Source organism: Amborella trichopoda, chromosome 2, assembly GCF_054954075.1.
Source record: "Amborella trichopoda isolate Santa Cruz 75 chromosome 2, AtrichopodaSantaCruz75HAP2 v2.0, whole genome shotgun sequence".
Lineage (NCBI taxonomy): Eukaryota > Viridiplantae > Streptophyta > Magnoliopsida > Amborellales > Amborellaceae > Amborella > Amborella trichopoda.
In genome coordinates, this window is record NC_142337.1 from 68,670,461 (window position 1) to 68,690,765 (window position 20,305).

At 37.3% G+C, this 20,305-nt stretch overlaps 3 protein-coding genes across 11 annotated transcripts; 2 read left to right on the plus strand and 1 right to left on the minus strand.

The window, feature by feature from the left end:
• The first annotated feature begins 973 nt into the window (after positions 1-973).
• On the plus strand, positions 974-5,974 carry CBSX3 (Cystathionine beta-synthase (CBS) family protein). Of its 4 annotated transcripts, none has more exons than XM_088859781.1 (7): positions 974-1,064; positions 1,178-1,288; positions 3,414-3,683; positions 3,854-3,935; positions 5,213-5,304; positions 5,396-5,456; positions 5,536-5,974. In XM_088859781.1, exons 3-7 carry the CDS (start codon positions 3,423-3,425, stop codon positions 5,676-5,678), a joined length of 639 nt encoding a protein of 212 aa, XP_088715907.1. In that variant the 5' UTR covers positions 974-1,064; positions 1,178-1,288; positions 3,414-3,422; the 3' UTR covers positions 5,679-5,974. The 4 variants fall into 4 exon arrangements, with proteins under 4 accessions (XP_088715907.1, XP_088715908.1, XP_020520397.1 ...); XM_088859782.1 differs by having other exon boundaries at positions 5,231-5,304; XM_020664738.2 differs by lacking the exon at positions 974-1,064 and having other exon boundaries at positions 1,175-1,288.
• A 5,806-nt stretch (positions 5,975-11,780) lies between these two features.
• LOC18430040 (GEM-like protein 1) lies at positions 11,781-14,744 on the plus strand. 2 transcript variants are annotated; one of them, XR_016050336.1, is made up of 4 exons: positions 11,781-12,268; positions 12,375-12,476; positions 12,607-13,360; positions 14,305-14,744. XR_016050336.1 is itself a non-coding variant. In XM_006840204.4 (4 exons), the coding sequence occupies exons 1-4, from the start codon at positions 11,905-11,907 to the stop codon at positions 14,506-14,508; spliced, it is 945 nt and encodes a 314-aa protein (XP_006840267.2). In that variant the 5' UTR covers positions 11,781-11,904; the 3' UTR covers positions 14,509-14,744. The 2 variants fall into 2 exon arrangements, 1 of the variants encoding a protein (XP_006840267.2); XM_006840204.4 differs by having other exon boundaries at positions 13,086-13,360.
• On the minus strand, positions 14,604-19,721 carry LOC18430039 (BNR/Asp-box repeat family protein). Of its 5 annotated transcripts, none has more exons than XM_020664787.2 (10): positions 19,503-19,631; positions 19,317-19,409; positions 19,066-19,228; positions 18,829-18,915; positions 16,931-17,058; positions 15,822-15,918; positions 15,665-15,742; positions 15,352-15,577; positions 15,053-15,276; positions 14,604-14,875 (listed from the first exon to the last, which is right to left on the minus strand). In XM_020664787.2, exons 2-10 carry the CDS (start codon positions 19,337-19,339, stop codon positions 14,846-14,848), a joined length of 1,056 nt encoding a protein of 351 aa, XP_020520446.1. In that variant the 5' UTR covers positions 19,340-19,409; positions 19,503-19,631; the 3' UTR covers positions 14,604-14,845. The 5 variants fall into 5 exon arrangements, 4 of the variants coding, with proteins under 4 accessions (XP_020520446.1, XP_088715905.1, XP_006840266.2 ...); XM_088859779.1 differs by adding an exon at positions 18,134-18,487 and having other exon boundaries at positions 19,317-19,628; XR_016050335.1 differs by having other exon boundaries at positions 15,665-15,729; positions 19,317-19,633.
• Between the last annotated feature and the right edge of the window lie 584 nt (positions 19,722-20,305).

Here is a 20,305-nt window from a genome sequence, read left to right on the forward strand (position 1 = left end):
TCCACGTAATTTTGTGGAAAATGTGAAGCGTACCGTAACAAATTGGAGAAGAATCGTTGGTGCATAAATTCCTCAAGCAATACCCTTAGTAATGAAATTTAAAATTTACCGAAAAGTAAACGGAAAGGTACTCGGCCCATAATGCAACTACCGTCACGGTGAATGCGTGCAAGCAATAAACTTTTGGTAGGGCAGGGTGGGGCTATGCATGTGACGGGTGGGCTCCACTTCCCAAGATTCCTAAGTACACATCAACCCTTCTCCCATATCCGTTTTATATATTTGGATATATGTATTATGGATGGGGTTTCAATGAGCTGAGCATATGCGGGCCTCAACTTCAACCTATCTTAAACATGTGTCTTTAATTTACAATTTTGGGGATTCATGATCTATGTTAAGATGGTAATGAATACGAAAAAAATAAAATTTTAATATTTAACATGTGATATTTTTACGGAAAATTTATACACCAATGAATTTTTTTACAACATCCATCTTACTGAGTCAGCAAGCTCTTGCACCCGCTTACTCATGAATGACATTTGCATATGTGGGCCAAAGAGACTTATCGGCAACGTCCATCGGTTAGGTTACTTTGCGATTTCTTTCCTACCTTGCACGGTGGTTACCATGGCAGTCTCGTCTACGGGTATCCATAACGTGTAGTATTTCAAATTTCATATACATATAAATTATGTTATGCTTGATAAAAATAGTATTTTAATTTAGAGATCGTGGATTTAAAAAAATAAATAAATAAAAAATAAAAAATAATAATCATATTAAGAAAACATTTGAACCGAAAACAAATGTACCTATTTCCATCCATTTTTTATTTGAGATGAATGGTTTATACCTCTGGACCACATCCATTTTTGATCTGAGATGAATGGTTTATAGCTCTGGACCACATATTGTAGAAATGGTGTCCAGGCCGCGTAAAAACAATCCTTCCATCTTCCTCTTCCTCCTACAATAGAAAGTCGCGAGCGAGCGCAAAGAGAGTGAGGGGATACTCATCATCCTATTCTTGCATAGTCGAGTGACTCAGCGAGAGAGAGGTGCGTGGACACGTGCAGCAAATGGATAAGTGCGCGTAGCATCATTATTATAAAAATAGTACTAAATTTGCTATTCACACCCATTTTCCTATTATTTCCCTCGTATATGACAGGGATTTGGTGGGCTTTCATCATCCATCCATAGTTCCTTCCCCTGTCTCTCATCCGCCTCCGCCTCCGCCTCCGCCTCCGCCAGCGACGCCTCTCTCTCCCCCACCACTCAGGTATCCTCCTCTTCTTCTCACGCTTTTCTCTTCTCTCTCTAAGTCCTCTCTTATTTCTCTTAGATTTGTGATATCTCTGTATCGATTGATTATGTTCCCTCTTTGCCTGCCCTGGCGTATGAGCTGAGGTTGAATTAGTTCCACCAATTGTTTGTGGATTTGAACGCATAAACATTGATCACATAAGTTACCTGTCTGCGGATTTGAGAGGGTTTTACTATTATTATGACACGATTGCTGTTGCTACTGGCCTTCTCAAACTCTGCTACTCCATTTCACTGCTACATAAGTGATTCGTTATTATTATTGTTATTTACAAATTGTTCGTTTCAAGAGGCCTGGCTGAGATGATAATGTTTGCTGCACTCTGGTTGTTGTATTCTATCAACTCGTGGTCTTCCCTTACAAAGATAAAAAAAACAATAATACATGATTCTTATAATGTCAATAAAGTAAGCAACTCATGATTTTGTTCCCGATAACTCCAATACTCACTGGATCATTTCTGCTCAAACCACATGTTCTTTTTCTTCTTCCGCTCTTTCCATACAGTTTTGTCTGGAGTTTATTGTCGCTTGTTGCCTCCATGATGTTATTCACATCAAATGCGTCAACCATTTAAACTCAACATCAGATGCCATGATGCAGGGAGAAAATATTATTAAAAAAAAAGAAAAGAAAAGAGGATGAGAGATTATAGTGTTATACCCTCTTTTAGGGTCTGCAAGGAGTCTATCCTGAAGATGTTTTCACAAGACCCGGAACAATTTCTTTATTCCATTCACCATCTCCCATAATAGGGATGTCTTTCCCTTTTAAATACAAACTAAAGAAAAAAGAAGAAGTAAATCTCTCTCCCCCATACCAACTAATCATCCTCGATGTGCATATATTTTCTATTCGTTTTGATTCCCCTTATAATTGTCAGGAATTTCTGTCTTGGATTAACATTGCTTGCTGTTGTATAACTACAACATCCTTGAGAATCTTTCCAAAAAAATATCGCCATTAATGCCATTGTGTGTTATGATTCCTCCAAATAGTTTTTTTTCTCTCCCCCTCATTTTGAGTAGCCCCATGACCTGTATCGAGATACTCACTCAATGAGCAATGCGGCATCCTGTTATATAATTAAAAAAAGATAAAAAAAGATGAAGCCTTATATATCATTCAATGAGCAATGAGGCATCCTGTTATATCTTTAGAGTGATGTTCAGACTAAAACCTTAAACTTTGAAACATATGTAGCTCGGAGAGGCGATAGGCATTTGTGTTGAGATACTACTTAAATCTAAGTCATTTGTTTGTTAACTTATAAAGAGGGCCTGCTTCTCTGAGACCTTAATAAAGCTCATCAGATTAATTACCTCATAAATGACAGTTACATGCTCTCATTATTTAGCTGGCTTGCCCATGGGCCTTGAATGTTTCATTCAACCTGATGTTAAGTTGCTTGAAAATCCTTTGCAACACCTAGAAACTTATATATCTCCTGGGTTCCTCTATAATCCTCTAGACACTCCCTTTTAGATGTCATTCATACATTTGCTTTACTACCAACCAAACTTGCTCAAGTTTTGACTCTTGCTGGTTCGATTGGCATCTTAATATTTGGGATTTGGAACTATTGAAAAGCACCTCGAAAAGGAAAAAGGAAAGCAGTTGCATGGTATTACATCTAGAAATGATGGTTTACCATGTTACCTTCCACAACAAATGGTCTTTTATTCATGTTTTGGATGGTTCATCTCTCACTATATGAAAATCATGCATGAGTATATGTTTCGGTAATTTTTGTAAGCTTTACCTTGCTATATACATGAATGCGTTCTTTAGGAAATAAAACAATGATCTAGAACACCAATGGACAAAAGAGAAGAAACCAGATTTGGCTAATGTTCTTTTGAGGGTTGTAGGAATCTGCAATCAAAGTAGTTTGATATGAAAATCCTTGCTTTCTCTGGTTAGATTTATATGTTAGATTTCTTTTATATGTTTATTTGGTGGATGCTGAATTGGCTATCGGATTCTTCTGTGACAAGTAGGTATGATGTTGGTGTTTTAAGGTGGTCATGTTTCCTTCTGCCTCACCGTGATGATTGATCCTCTTTTTCTATCTTGCCAGGCAAAAGTCATGCAAGGAGCTATTCAATCCCTCCGATCTCATGGCAGCATTCTCAAACGTGCAGTCTTGCAGCATATTCGTGTCATACCAGATTCGGTTACACGACCCTCTCCACGTTTTTTCTCTGCGCCATCTTCCTCGAGTCGTCTGGAAGAGCATGGGTTTGAGAGCACGACTATCTCTGACGTTCTGAAAGGCAAGGGTAAAAGTGCTGATGGATCTTGGCTTTGGTGCACGACAGATGACACCGTTTATGATGCAGTGCAGTCTGTGAGTGTTTTATGTTCTAAATTTACCATATGGCCATTCTGGCTCGGACTATCTTTTATCCGTTTGTAGGAACTTTTTTTTTATTTAGAACCTGTTAGAATAAGTAACTTTGACTCTTTTCTTTACTCTGAAGAGATTTAGTGTTTTAGTTGACTATATGCATATTGCAGATGACACAACATAATGTGGGAGCTTTGGTGGTGGTCAAGCCGGGGGAACAAAAATCAATTGCTGGAATTATCACTGAAAGAGGTATTATTTTTTTCTTGGGATGCATGGAAAGCGGTTAGTAACAAGTTTTTTCTTTGCTTCTGTTGCTGGCTTGTATTGCTTTCTTTTGCTTGAAGTTCATGATGTTGCTAGTGGGAAAGGCTTTCAAATGTATGCTGTCACTTTTGCTATTGGTAAATGTATGGCATGGTGGGTTATTGAGCCTTCAAATCCCACCGGATTGAAGGTAAGCTTTTCTCGAGGGTTGCCTCTGAACAAGATGGCCTAGAAGGCTAGAAAATGTGGCCTTTCTTCCTGAACTCCCTAGTGCGCAGAGGAGTCCTCTTTGGGCCTCATGTGCTGGAAGGCTTTTTTACTATGCTTCACTTTACTCTAAAGCCCAAAGTAAAGTGAATATAACAATGATAATACTGTAGCCATTATGCATTTTTTAGTCGTAGAATCACATGATATGTTATTCTGGTTCCCACCCATGAAGTTCACCTGAGCCTGAGGTGACATACATGCATGGGCAGCAATAGAGATGGTGCTTGTCATGGTCCTTGGTAGGATTTTCATGCAGTTAACTGATCAAGTTATGAAGAATAAAACAAGGCAAAATAAAGGGAAAAGAATGGTATCATCTTTCTTTTTCTCTGTCATGGTTTTTGGACAGTGTAGAGAATTCCTTAAGCCAAAGTTAATTACCTAAGATTAAAATAATGTTTCAACTTTTGATTATCAAAGCCACTTAAATGACTCAAAGATCTCACCAGCTATAATTGGCTAACCAGTAGAAACAAAAAGTGGCTTACTTTCTTAGAATAGTTTGTAAATGTTAAACCTGCTCTTTGTACACAATTTCCAACAAATTGTACATACGATTGTCCAGATCTGTCTGGCCATACTTGGAATGACATGTATGTATACGAGTAAATTTGGAATCATTGATCAAAAGACAAAGAAACATAAATACGAGCTCATTGTGTTACACTTCACCACAGATGATCTCATTGTGTTACACTTCACCACAGGGTGTGTTACAAATTAGTATGGATATGGTGCTGATAAAATGTGGTTACAGTTTTATGTGGTGTTTTATTTCATTTGATGGAAAAAGGGAATTTGGTTCGCATTTCTTCACAGGTTCTTTTCCAAGTGAAATAATAATGCCATGGTTGAGTTTTTTTATGTATTGCTAAATGTTTAATATCGATCATCCACTAATTTTCTGTCAACATCTGTCTCCTTCCTCTTCACACATTTATAAATGGAGGATCACCTTGGGATTCTCAGGGTGGTCAAACTTTAACATTCAGGATATTTTTTTCTGACAGATTATCTTAGGAAGATTATTGTGCAGGGAAGATCATCCAAGTCTACTAAAGTTGGTGACATCATGACAGAAGAGGTATGGCTTTGTCTTCACCTATTTTCAGCCAATGTCCACCAAACCACTCCCTCATAAATTTTCTAATTAATGCCCTTTTCTATTTTCACAGAACAAGCTAATTACGGTAACCCCAGATACCAAGGTTCTTCGGGCGATGCAACTGATGACAGGTAAAAGGCTGTAATAGCTTCTTCTTGCAAGATTACTATTATGGCTGTGATTCAAGTGGTGTTTGTTTCATGTTGACAGATAACCGCATCAGGCACATTCCGGTCATTGATGGGAAAGACATGGTGGGCATGGTGTCTATCGGGGATGTTGTTCGTGCAGTTGTTAGTGAGCACCGTGATGAGCTGGATCGCCTGAATGCTTATATTCAAGGGGGTTACTAGAGAATGGGAACGGTGATGATGATGATGAAAATCTCTTGGTAGGTGTCTTTTGAAGGTTCGAACTGACGATGTTAGACGTCTTTGTATATACACATGTTAGTCTTCTTGCTTGTCTTGATGCTTCCTTTCGATCCTTGTTTTTCCTTCACAATGTTCGCTTGTTAAATAGAAACGTGAATCCTGAATGACTGCCATTAGGTTAAGCATGGAGCTATTCCTAATGGAAATGGCATATGACTTTGTGGAAGATGAGCAGTTTGATGCATCTGATAAATGATTCTTCCATATACTTGAAATCCGATGCATGCATTCGTTGCCTTAGAGTTTGTGTTGTGACTGAGAATGTAACATAGATACAGTGCCTCACCAACTGCTACCTTTCAACCAGGGTAAATCATGTGCTTTTGATGCCTCCAGGTTGCATTCATCCCAAATACATGTACCAAGCAGAAAAGAGAAATCTGTAAAATTTTGGATGGGAAGCAAACCCTTACTGCGATATGAAAGGCGATTGCTTGGGTGTGTCATTCCTTGGTCAAAGTCTATCAAATGAATATAACAAACTTTGAGTGGAGGACGATGCTGCGCATCCAAATTGGCATCTGACTACTCTTGGGGTGTAAATTTTCATTCAAACGTTTTACCGAACTCTTTTCCTGCATTTTAGAAGGAAAATGGTTTTTTTTTTTCTTGATTAGATTTACGCAGAATGAGGCCATACCTTCAGTGAGGCTATAAGTCTCTATATAGTTTCTATCTACTTTCAACCAATTTTTTTGGGTCTATTTTTTATTTTTTTAGCATTCCATTTGAACTAATTTGAACCTTCTAATAGGTGTTGTACTGGGTATGTGCTGCACATGGTTAATCCTTATTAAGTCTAATTTTTCTCATCTTATCGTCCGTTGTACATGGTTAGGCTCTATTAAGTCTAATTTATCTTATCTTATCGTTTATTGGAGCTACACTTGAGTTCTTCTTAATGTATTTGTTTCAAATTTTATCCTTTATTAACTTGTCTTTCATCCATCTCAACATTATTATCTCAGCTACATTCATTCTACGGGTATGTTATTTTTTCATTATAGATATTCTTCTTCATAAAGCAAAGTTGATTTTACAATTGTCTTATATTACTTCCCCTTCAACTTCATTGACATATTGTAATTACATAAAATTCTAGTTGCATATTTTTATTTTGCCCATTTAATTTTAGTTATATACACATCTCTTATGAATATATAAATATGGGCAACACATGGGTGGGTGATATGTGTATCACTCTCTTTCTATCTTCCCTCTGCAAAGAAACCGTGAGGAAGAAGAAATTGATGGACTGGTTAGTGTAAACTCCTTGATCAATAGAAATGAAGACGTGGAGGGCAATAAAAACGCGGCAAAAGGAAAAATGGTGCAGTGGGGGGAGGGAACATAAAACCCACCTGTTGAGCTCCGCTCCACCTGACATTGTTCATCTGTAATAAATTGTTCATCATTCTTTAATCTACAATAGCCCTAAAAGGTATTCACCCGAAACAAGGATAGCCCTAAAGGAAATTTTGGATCAAAATTAACTTTTAGCAAGATCCAGAGAGAAATTTTTCCCCGTTTTTCCCCGTTTTTAGCGTTTTTAGCGTTTTTAGCTCAGAACCTCCATCTACCATTTCTTTGCCTTTTCCCAGTTTTCCCAACAAAAGTTCATGTAAATGTCAAACCACATTTGGGTCTTCTACTATATCTACAATGCAATTTCCCAATGACATTTCATAAGATATGTCAAACTGCCTTTGCGCCTTCTTGTTTAGAATGACATCCTCGATCTACAATAGTATTGCATAATCTAAGGCAATATCTTGGAAATTTTTGAAATATTGGGTCATGAATTATTTTTTTTGTGAAAAAAAAAGGTTTTTCTAAAAGAATTGTGCATTTTTTTTTTTTGCTAAATTTCATTAAGGTTTTTGTTATGCATTGTATTATCTTTAGCCTACAATTAGTTAATGCACGATTTAAAACTATATTTTAATTTTTAGGCTTACTTCTATTTTTTAGTTTTCAATGTTTTTTCTATTTTGCAAGCTGAGATTTTTCCGTTCCATTGAAATGGAACTGATGGCTCACTTTTTTTTGTGACAAGAAGATAACATAATTTTATTAGTTGGAAAGAAACAAACGCACATGCCATCAAAGAAAAAAATTAATACGTCACCACTATTTCAAAGTATTCTACATACCCGATGTGGCTCTTGATGTTCAAAAGAGCTCCCATCAAAATTCAACTTTAAACATCCTATGGAGGCTCCAATGTGGCTCTTGATGTTCAAAAGAGCTCCCATCAAAATTCAACTTTAAACATCCTATGGAGGCTCCAATTTTCCCTTCGGTCTCACCTTGACCACAGTTCCACATCTACCTTAGAGACCCTTTTACCCTCTGTTGCAACTGAAAACCAGCTCCAAAGAGTATGTATAATTTTGTTTTCTACCACCTCTACATTTGAAATGAGCCCTTCATATGTTCTTTTACTCCTCTCCATCAAAACTGTCCATAAAATGGCCGCCTGTAAAGATTACTCTCCCAACTTTAGCTCAACCATCAAGATTTAACTGCTTTAAAATCTCCTTATGCTTCCTTGGAAGCACCATCGATATACCCATTTTGTGATTTTATCACTCTCCTTACATCATAAATAGATATACCCACTGTTAATACTTTTCCCTACAACAATATCCACATAAGAACCTTATGGAGGTATTCTATTTCCAAAATTTTATTCAAGGAAATTTTGCCCCATCTTAAATGATTTTTCCATTTTTTCTTGTCTATAATTCATCCTCCTACTTAAATACAATGGGATCAATGTCCCGTACGTCACAAATTCAAAGAGTAAAAGTGAAATAAGAAAGGGAAGGAGTGAAGTTGCAAGTCATTGTGATGATATAATATTGGGAGACAGAGAAGTGTGATAACTGTCATTGTGGTCCTAGCATGAAAAATCTAATGTTCAAACAAATCAAGCTGGTTAACATTGAGTAATATATCATTTTCGATTTACCAAAGGAATTCATCAGTAGCACCAACGTCGAAGGAATTCATCAATAGCACCATGTGAAAACGTGAACACTTTCTAGCTCCTTCAACAGACCTCTTAAGTCGCACAAAAAAGAGATACGGTACCTGTTATAATCAGGGTTTGTTGTCCACATAATTCTAGACCCATGAGGTTCATGTACTTCTTCAACCTTAGGCATAGGATGGGATATTCGCTCAAATAATTGAGGATATGAAATCTTCAAAGCATTTTACTAATCCATCTCTGTTGCTGAAATACTCCTTATTCCGCTTTCTTACAATCCATCAACTCTTCCTTTCAACAAATGCTCTCTCGACTCCCTTTCAATTGGTGCGACTCATGCGAAGCCCTCCTTCCTCTACCAATCAATTGAGAGCACCGCTCTGTTCACTACCAGCATATTTTCTGTAAATGTTCATACATTTTCACTCAAATTATCTTTTTTTTTTTAGGAGTGCACACTCTATCTCAACTAACCAAATGATACTTTTTACCTTGTTATAACATCTCCACAAAAACTCCTCGTCATATCATATGGCATAATAAAAAGAGGCATTTGAGAAATTAGAAAATCATGTCACGTGACATTTGAGAGATTAGTCAAAGACGATTTAATCAAAGTAATTCGCCCCACTAAAGAGTTTAGATTTCCAATGTCTACAAAAGAGTGAATCTTTCATGTTTATGGAACTCAACTCGTTCTATTCGTAACATGTCTAATTTAATAAAATAAGTATGTATTCATCACATATATCAAAGCAGAACGGTTCGGAGTACATAATGTTTTTAGGACTAGGACAAAGATTTCAAATTGAAACCTTAGGTATAGATGGATCTCCCATAAATTCTTCTTCTTTTGTCAATCAACATCGCTTTCTTTTATCTTCTCTTTTGTTTTTGTTCCTTGATGACCAAACGATTGGATCTTAACGTGTTAAATCTTTTCGAAATGGGTCCCAAGCAGTGTAGGAAAAATCGAACTGGAACGATTAATCAGACATGGGGCTGGAAGCGGTTCAATCGGCTTAAAAGGGCAAAGTCCCGAGGGGTCAAAAAAAGTGTTTAAAAAATAAAAAATACAAAAAAATCTAATAAAATATAAAAAATATATTTAAAGCATGATTAAACAAAACACATCTAAATGAAGTTGAAAATTAATGAAAAATAGATTTTAAATAATCGATTTTTGCCCAAAAGTATTTTAGAAATTTTCCAAAAGAGATTAGAAATGTAAAAATGAGTACTAATGGCCAAAAACAATTTCTAATCATTGCCAAAATTATGAATAACATTAAAAATATATTATAAACATAATCTTTTATTTTTTAAGCTTTTATATAAGTTTTTATAAAATACCTGGCCGGTTTACCAAAACCGGCCAAAATTCTAACTTGGACGGTTAGAATTTGAACCGCACGATTTTCCTGCACCGGTCCCGAGCTTCTCTAGCGAATCTTGAGCTCTAAATTAGCAAACCCAAATATTTAATTGAAAAACTTTTTACACCACACCTCACACCGCAACAATTAAACCCAACCAATGAAGTTTTGTCAAAATCAACTTCAAACCTAAAGTCATTTCACAACCTCTTAAAAACCTAGGGATTTGTACTTTTTAAAGAATGGCCGACAATGAAACGATCGTATTGCAAACGAAAATGACCTACAAAAATCAAATATTGCAAACCAAAATGACCTACATAAATCAAATAGGAAAAGTAGAGCAATGGACAAGGGCTGCGGTTTGTAGATATCTTAGGCTCTAAACCATCAAATAGTATCGAGAAATGTGGTTTCATGGCTGAAATTTTTTTTGATAGCTTTAAAATACATTTTCATCTTTATTTATAAAGTTTAAAGCTTTAAAAATAGTGTAGATGGATGTATTTATGAAATCTTGAAAATCTTGAAAATTGACGGTCTAAAAATGCATTACAAAATACCTTATTTTCAAAACTTGACATCTATTTTTTTTTTTTTTTTCATCTTTATGCATTTTAAGGTCGAGATGATCAATTTAAAGATATTTGAATGCAAAAACAATATTTTTTAATGAAAATTTGGAGGTAGGCTCCTGTTATTGTTTAGAGGTTCCGCTCTAGATAAAATTTCTCCCAGAAGAAGAGGGAGCCTATTTTCACGCATTTGTAAGACATTCCACCGTCTTGAAATGGGCCCCACATGACAAGCGTGAGAGCTACGCATTAAACCCCTTCTTTTGTCGATTTCTTTCTTTATTTCTTTCCTTGATACAAAAAAAGTCGGTGGTCGTTTCACTGTTGGATGCAATTTTTATAGGGTGCGATTTGTATGGAGCCTAGGCTCTAAACAATCAAATGGGAGCCTATCTCCAAATAGTGCCAAGAAATATGATTTCAATACTGGAAATAATTTTGATAGCCTTAAAATATATTTTCACTTTTATTTATAAAGTTTAAAGTTTCAAAAATAGTGTAGATCGAGAGATCTATGAAAACTTGAAAATCTGGAAATTTGACAGTCCAAAAATACATTATAAAATACACTATTTCCAAAACTTGAACTCTATTTTTTTTTTTCTCATGTCGATGCATTTTGATGTCGAGATAATCAATTTCAAGATACCTCTTCTAGTGAAATTTCTGAGATAGGATCTAATTTGATTATTTAGAGCCTGAGCTCTATATAATTTTTTCCCATTTTTATAAAATAAATTAAAGCTTGACCTTGAATCCTCGTCTCAAAAGCAAATTGGGCATAAAAAATCTCCCCCTTTAAATCAATATAGGTACTGTGGATAGGTGAAATCTCCACTCTGAAATCAATATAGATACTGTGGATATGTGAAACATTTGCTTTTAGGGCGAAATGGATTGTGTAGATAACATGTTCTAGTCGAGTTTGCATTTTTTTTTTTCACAAACATAATAATAGTCAAGGAAATTGAATTGAAGTTTTCCATACTACAATTTTCAAAGAGTGAAATAAGGGCCGCAGCCCTATCAAAACATTTTCCTTCATATAAAAAGTTGAAATTATCAAACATAAGATGCTTAGCGGTGCTGCTACGCGCCCGCCCTACATCCTACCTCTTCCGACTCGATAAAGCAGGGGAGGGGAAGCAAAAAGCTCAGATTTTCCGCTTTCTTGTGCTTATTGATGACATTTCTTTGATATGGATCATCACCAAAGCGCACAGGGGAAAACCCAATCTCAGGAGCTCTCATTTTCAGAAAGAGGGAGCGGCAATGGCAATGGCGATGGCAATGGCAATGGCAATGGTGAAGGTGGTGGGCGTTGGGAGGGCACTTGGGTGATGGGAATTCCAGCCAATCCTCATACGCAGCCCCCCTTCTCGTCGGTTGGGGTTCCGCAACAATCGCCCTCCCCCTCCCCCAACAAGTATTATTCTTATGATTCAGCGGCATATCTACCACATTACAACAGCACCAGTGCCAATTACAATGTGGTAACCCCGCAACCCCAGGCCCCCAATCCATATGTGCACACCTCTCCTGTTTCCGGATCCTCTGGCAAGAGTATGTAAATGTCCTCTTATCTTCTTTTTCTTTACATGGAAATGAATGAGAGAAACCAACAATATGCCATCATCTTTTTTGTGTTTGTTTGTGGAGGATGTATCAGGTCCCATGGATACGATAATGGGTTGCTTGAGTAAGTGGGGTAAGAAAGTTGAGGAGTCTTCCAAGAAGGCTGAAGGTTATGCAGGAAATGTGTGGCACCACTGTGAGTCCCCCCTCTCTTTCTCCATTATTATTAATTTATTAATATTATTATTGTTGTTGTTTTTTTAGTAAATTGTCTTATCATTGTTTCTATGGTAAGTAAATGTTCTTATTATTACATTGATTTTCAGTTCCAACTGAGGAGTAAACTGCATTTTTGTTTAATGAGATGTTGAAGAACAATTGTGGATTCCCTTCCTTTTATGCTACTTCTGGGACATGTGTTTCTACAGGGGAGGTCAAGGGTGCAACTTTTGAAGTTATTCTACCATAATATACCAAGCTTATCTACCCTGTTTCTTGTTATGTTTTTATGGACGAAAAGAAATACATCTGAAGAAGCCATATTCCATCTTTGCCTTTATGCCTAAATCACCACACTGAATGTCATGAACCGTCTCCTCGAGTGCATGGTGCAGGCTAATGACATGATGAATCCAAGATTAATGTGTGGCTGATCTTAGGATACATCATAGCGCCTTAGTGTGTGGCTGATCTTAGGATATATCACAGGGCCTTAATCTTGACTACATAATTGTTTGCCCATCTAGACGATGCTTTCTTTTCATTATGTGATATAGAAATGAATATTTGTGTCTACGCGCTGCAGTGAAAACCGGTCCTAGTCTTACAGACGCTGCCATGGCTAGAATTAATCAAGGGACAAAGGTATTAGCTGAAGGTGGAGTCGAAAAGGTTTTCAGACAGACGTTTGAAACCTTGCCAGGAGAGCAGCTCCGAAAGTCATTTGTTTGTTACTTTTCAACTTCATCAGGACCTGTAATTGGAACTTTATATCTGTCTACTGTGAGGCTTGCCTTCTGCAGTGATAACCCTCTTTGTTACTGTCCAGCTCCTGGGCGACAGGAATGGATTTATTACAAGGTATGCCTCTTATCCTACTTTTATGTGACATTGGAACCTCAAAATGAATTCTTAAGTTTGATTAAAGATGTTCTCTTCATAGACTTTGAATATAATGTTGCAGTATGCTTGCTCTTCGTGTTAGAAACTACCGCTCAAGATTAACCATAGTACTCATATTCATGTAGATGTACATTCTTATATATCAATCAATGAAGTTAATTAAAAAAGTTAGTACCATTGCAAAAAAAAAAATGAAACATATTGTACATTTATCTGAGTTGTTATTGTTCATTGGGCACAATACAATGCAAAAGATGTATTATGCAGCATTTAACTTTTGAAAAATCCGTTCTCTTTCTCTCTCCTTCTCTCACAGCCGATTTCTTTAGTTTGGAACAACATAAATTTCAGTATTCTCACTGTGGCAATTCCCTGTTGATTTCACATGCACATCTTTGTTTTAGCTGAATCAACTCGGGCTCAAAACGTTAAATCGTAGCTCCACTTTTTTTGTTTGTTTGTTTTTAATAATTTAAGAAAAGACAGCTATTCGAGCAATGGTCTGTGCGCCTAGTTAATAGAGAATTTCTGAACTTCAAGCAAACTGCAATGGTCTCTAGTGGCCTATGCCCCTAGTTAATAAAGAATTTCTGAGCTTGAACCAAACTGCAATGGTTGCTAGTTGGATTTTAAGCGTAAGTTGTGTGCACATTTGATACGGCAATAATATGTTGTGCATAGATTAGAATATGGTTGTCGCTGCCTATGTTGGATCCTTTCTGTTTTTCAGATGGCTTCCTTTTGAAGTGCAGTTAAATTACTGATCTAGATAATTTTTTGATCTATTTTTTTATGTTGCTGTTAAATGTTGGTAACTGCTGATTCCTTAGAATTTGACAATGAGATTTTCTTTTTTGAGCATGTCTAGAGTGGTGTTAGTAACATGAGATTTGTGCATGCAGGTGGTTGTTTTGCTTGACCAGCTAATGGCAGTGACTCCCTCAGCAAACAGATTGAACCCGGCAGAAAAGTATATTCAGGTATTGACAAGAGATGGGCACGAATTCTGGTTCATGGGTTTCGTATCCTATGATAAAGCCCTCAAGAACCTAACGGAGGCTCTGTACCATGCTAGCTCTTACTGCTCTGGAGGAAACTCCTCCTAGAGATTGCACCTCGTTGCCCATAACTTGTCTTACCTCTCTTCCAACATCAAGGTTTTGAAAGGACAAAAAGAAAGGAAAGGATAGAGAACGTTGAATGCCAGAAAAATTCTACTAAATTGCTTTGAACTTGTAATATTGTTCCATAATGTAGTGGTTTTAACAGATTCTGTACTCCATGAATTTAATGTATTCCTGGATTTTTATGAGATGGGAGGCATGAGGATCAATTGGCATCATCTGAGAAGGGGCCCTTGTAGTTTGTAAGGTTTCCTGCCGTGTGCTTTAAACGTAACAATTCCCTGCAAGGTAATGTGCTTCCTTGTGCTTTCTTGAGTCATTACAGAGCTTCTGGTTGTATGACAACATGCTGCACAATAAACACAATCCTACCCATGTCTTTAACAAATAATGAAAATTGCAAGGAAAAAATGAAAAAATTTCCGAAAACATATTAAAAAGATAATTGGTATCTACTAAAGGTGCCTAAGCCGTACGGTTTTCTCCTTTCTCTGGGTTAGCCACTGATAAAGAATACATTGCATACCTTAATCTGTGTTCTGTTGTAGGTATAAGTGACATGGACAAGCATGTCACTGCTTTGTATCACAGCTGGATACGAGAATTCCATGCCCAAATTTTCTTCCAATGTCATAGCATCATCCCATGAATCCCCATCATCCTTTGACAATGCAACTTTGAGGACCCCCCTTGATATTGTATTGTATACAATTAACAGCCGGCCGTCATGAATCTTAACCCCATCGATACCTGGTTGGTTTCCACATCCTTTAAACAAACTCCAAATACAACTGAAATACAGGTGAAGTCATTGTGATCACCCACCAGAATTTGGGTTAGCAAGTTGAGTAGGCTCTGCATAAGTCCAGGTGACGCCTCCGTCTCTTGATTCTGACATGCAAATTCTACCGACGGTGTCAAAGGATCGCATTAAGACACGAAGTGTCCCGTTTGAGGTTTGGAATGGCACAGGCTGAATCACACTCAATGGCTCATCCTGAATATATATTGGCCCGTATTTTTTCCAAGTGCGTCCTAAGTCTGCTGTGACCTGCAATATCAGAGATACGATGCATCTTGTCCTATCTTGCATTCCCTATTTTGGTTTGATATATCATCAACGTAGAAGCCAACCTACCTCCATCCATGCTCCCCAAGAGTTCCAACTCTCCACGGAGGACCCACACAGCAAATTGCCATTATCTAGCAGCAGCGGCTAAGGTGAGGAGAGCATGAGCAGGTTTTAGTTTATGTCTGAACTTTTGTTCGCATTACGTCAAAAGAGTCAAATGTACCTTATTCTTGATTGGTCCTAGTATTCCAGGTGGAAGTTGTTCTCTGTCTGACCAAGTTAAACCTCCATCCAGTGATCTCTTCATGCACCCGCTCCATCTGCATTTTTCCGAATGGTGCACATCTCATTTGCTTTTGGTCAAGAAGTTCAAAGGCATCCTTATTTTTTGAAGAAATTAATGATATACAGATTGTGATTGATAAGAGACATCTTCTTTTAAAGATTAGGGATTCATCAGCTGTTATTTACAGTTGTCTGATATAATTCAGTCTTCATTTTTCAAGCATGTTTATTTGTGAAGGAAAAGGCGCATAAGTAGTCTTCTCCCATTCCTAAAAGAGGGAACCTATTCTCGAAAGATCATCACGCAGGCTCTGCAATCTCTACCTAAGTCATCCAGGCATTAACGTTATGCTACAATTCTAATCAAATAGCCACCTATGCTTGACTGTGCCAAATCAGATAATTGCTAAAAGGCCAACTGATTAACCTTGTATGTGTTTTGCCAATTTATCAAAGTCTAAAACTTCTCCAAAAGGGCCTGCACATATTGACTCCTCAAAGTTCAAGGATGTGACAAGTGCCTCGAGAGCTCTAAATGTCAAAGGAAAAAAGGAAAGAGAAAGATCACCTATTAGAGTGCTTCCTCCCTAGCCTCCCAATATAAGTCGAGACTCGAGAGCACAGATGATTGCAGCCATTACTACTACCACTCAAAGATTGAGTAAATGGAATGCAGTAGAAAGTACCCACCAAGATCGGTCACAATTGCAAGTATATTTAAAAGGGTCTTATTTGTGATATTTCCAAGCAACCATGCCCTCCTTTCCCAGTAATAGGAGTTGCTCCAATGGGATCCCCCTCATGAAGAAACATCCAAAATCATTATACCTAGGAGAGAAAGTCCACCTCTATGAAAAGAAGTGTAATGCTTCTAAGTACATCCTCATGGCTAACTAAGTTGAAGAAACAACTAGACCAAATGATAACAAGATGCCAAGCAAGGAAATACAAGAGCATGGGAGTGTTACTTTAACCATAAGTTTTGAAGTTGAGAGCACGGGCAGAAAGAATACTGAATGTCAATTATGATAGGGTAAAGAGACTCACTTTTGCACCTCCTGGCCAATTTTGTAAAACAGAAGCAACTCGTTTGAAGGATGTTTGAAAAGAACTGGATTCCACATAGGAACTTGAAACTGCTCATCCACTGCCACTGGAAAGCTCCAGACACCATCCTGCATGAGATATTCTCAAAAGTTTACAAGTTAACTGCACTTCTGGGTATGGCAGGCTATAACAAATTAGTTAATGAAATAAAATTTTCAATGTCTAGTGAAACAACTAGCTATATATGTGCATAGAGAAGAGGCTTTCTCCACAAAAGTAAAGTGTGACTCTTGGTTATTTTCCTTCCATTTTCAGCTATCATACTATTCGGTTGCGAATTTTGTTAAAGTAAAAAGCAAAAGAACTCTGTGCTCAACAAAATAGTTTTCCTAAATAGTAACTGATGATGAAAACCATGTAGTTTCTTGACTCTATAATCTAGACCATCCATAGATGCAAAAATTAGGAGTTCGCGGGAGGGAGCAGGAGTAGAAAGGAATGAGGGAGAAGCTAATCTTAATCTTTAAAAGGGTAGGCTTTGGAAGCAGCTCAGGAACGAGGTTTGGGAGAGTCGGCACCACTGTGAGTACAAGTTCCCGAAACTAATGGTTCTTCTCAGCATGCTATGAGAGGCTGTGATCATTAGGATGATGTTGAATTTGAAATTAATCCAGATGGTCATTATTAGTACGATGATAAGCCTAAAATGTCTCTCTTATTCTCTCCATAATTTCCTCTTATCTATCTGTTCCCTCCATCACTCCCTCAACATGGCACTTAATGCATGTATATTACTTCTCGTGCCTGTTGTTTTGATATATCTTGCTAGGGAACCAACGAAATTGTGATCCTCATCCTATGGAGGCCAAACATTGATCTGAAATTAGGGGCCACATGTGCAGGAAGACAATCATCCTCTACTTCACAAAAAGAATACCACATCTCCCTCCTCTTCAATCATAAAAGAATGGAACATCAAAAGGAGCCTTTGGAATTCCATGGTTTCAACTAGTCATAAGGGGAAACTCTGATACAATAAGGAGAAAATTGAGATGGTAAATGCAAATGTTCAGTAGAGAGCGAAATGACTCCAATACAAAGTTTGGCATTATATATCGTCAAAATATGCTGCTAAGAGCAATGCAAATAAAAAAGAGATGAAATTCTTATGTAGAAATTGATATTAGGGAAAGAAACAACTACCTTGAGAGGGAGAGCTGTGATACCTCACAACTTTATCACAGGCATAAGACTTCAATGAGCAGACTACAATCTGAACCATCTGGAGGACTTGGGACTTGCAAATTTACAAGTTACAGTAAACAAACTTGCATGTCATGCTGCAAAGCTACATATCAGCATAATACCACCAGCAGCGAACTGATGCTCCAAATGCAAAAAATAGCTGGGTAGCTAAGTTCAATTTCACAAGGCACACAAACACCAATTCTCCACAGGATTGGAGGAAGAAGGTGCCTATGGCAACAGAATTGACATGCTAAAAGGCACAATAATCCATTCATTGTACGTTCCCGATATTATTCTATACTGAAAATCCTGAGAAATAGAGATGACGGGATGAGTAACACTGCTCTAACACCAAGTTTAACAAGCTGAACAATGTCAAATGAATAACATGTGTGTGAAGCTAGTAGATATTTGCATCAGAACGAACATGGTTATGAGTAAAAGAAGATAGATAGGCAAATACCAGTAATGGCCACCAAAACATTCCAACCCATCAAGCAATCAGAGCTCTAAACTTTATATTCAGTTGCCCCCCGGGGCATGGGACATTATGATACATTTTGTTTGTTTCTTGATTCATGAGAATGGGTGCTTGGTCTGGAGCAAAAAAGGGAAGGTTGGGTTTTGAGAGAAGGAAGAAGAGAAGCTACCTTGTATCTTTGCAACCAGATCTTGACATCGGGTGCGCCCTCCCTAGAGCCCCCAAAGTAGGCTACCAGAAAATGATCCCTTCCAACCTGTGAAAAAAAAGAAGCAATTTTGCTTTCAAAGAAATTAAATTGAGGAGGTCATTTATTGGAAGCAAGAAAGAAGGAATAGGGGCCCAAAAGCAGGGGAGGAAAACTGAAAGAATTGGGATTATAAATGTCTCTCTCTCAGAGACTCACCTCGACGATGGTGGAAGCATGACAACTATTGAAAGGAGGTGTATTAGCAGGAAAGGTGAATTCTTGTTTGAGTACAGTTGTCCCATTTGCTGAAGTGATGTCCATGCTCCTCACTGCAAACCCTTTTTCCATTTTTATGCTTCCTACCCGAAAGGTCTCTCTACTGCGCTCGCAAAGAGAGAGAGAGAGTGTCATGTCCCATCACTATCCTTTAGAGAGAGAGAGAGAGAGAGAGAGATGTTTGGTGTTACCTTGGACTGAGGAGCAGGTGCATGCGAAGAAAATGGGCGGTGGATTGGAAATTGAGGGAAGAAGAGGCGAGAGAGTGGAACCATTGAGTGTATCTGAGAGAGATACAACAGGCATTAAGTATGAGAGCAACAAACCCCACAAATTTCCACCCTCCCACCACCATTAAAGCACACACAAACACCTACCCTATCTCTCTCTGCCTCACCCACCCAACGAAGCTTTATATTGTAAAGTAGAAGAGCAATGGCGGTTGACTCCGCAAAAGCTAATGCACTTCTATAATAAAAGAATGAGCAACACGAATAGCATACAACTCAGAATAGTAGCAAACAACAAATATAATAAGTGCCTCCCGACAACGACAAGTAGAGGGCCAGAGAGAATCGCGGCCGTGCCCAATGCTCAACGACTGACAGCCTCGTGATTTTGTTTTAAATAATCTTTTTTCAGAAAAGGAAAAAAATTATATAATGTTGCCAGCTCAAAAATTCATCAGAACAGCTTGTTCTAATAGTTGAAAAACCCTCTAAGATCATCTCATTGAGATGAATGAATATTAAAAAAGAAATATTTTGAATTTTAGAAATAATGCATCTTGCAACATTTTTATATGTTTATGATCTACTTGATTTTAATTATTTTTTGAGTTTAACATTTTATAATTAGAGATAAAAATAAATTTTCAAATAATCTCAATAATTTTTTATATGAAAATTATATGTTATGATAAAATTTGGAGTTGTGCCTTAATTGGATTGTTTAAGGTTGCAACCTTATACAAACCGGACTTTATTACTATTCTAAGTTATGACTTATGAGCAGTGTTTAAAATCAGTGATTCCTTATCCTAAGAACCAATTGAATATGGGAAGGTATTGATAATGGTTTCGTTATCTCTTAAAACACCCTCCATCATTCTTTCTCTCTCTCTCTCTCTTTCTTCTTGTTGTTGTTTTTGTTTTTGGTTTTTTTTTTTTTTGTTTTTTTT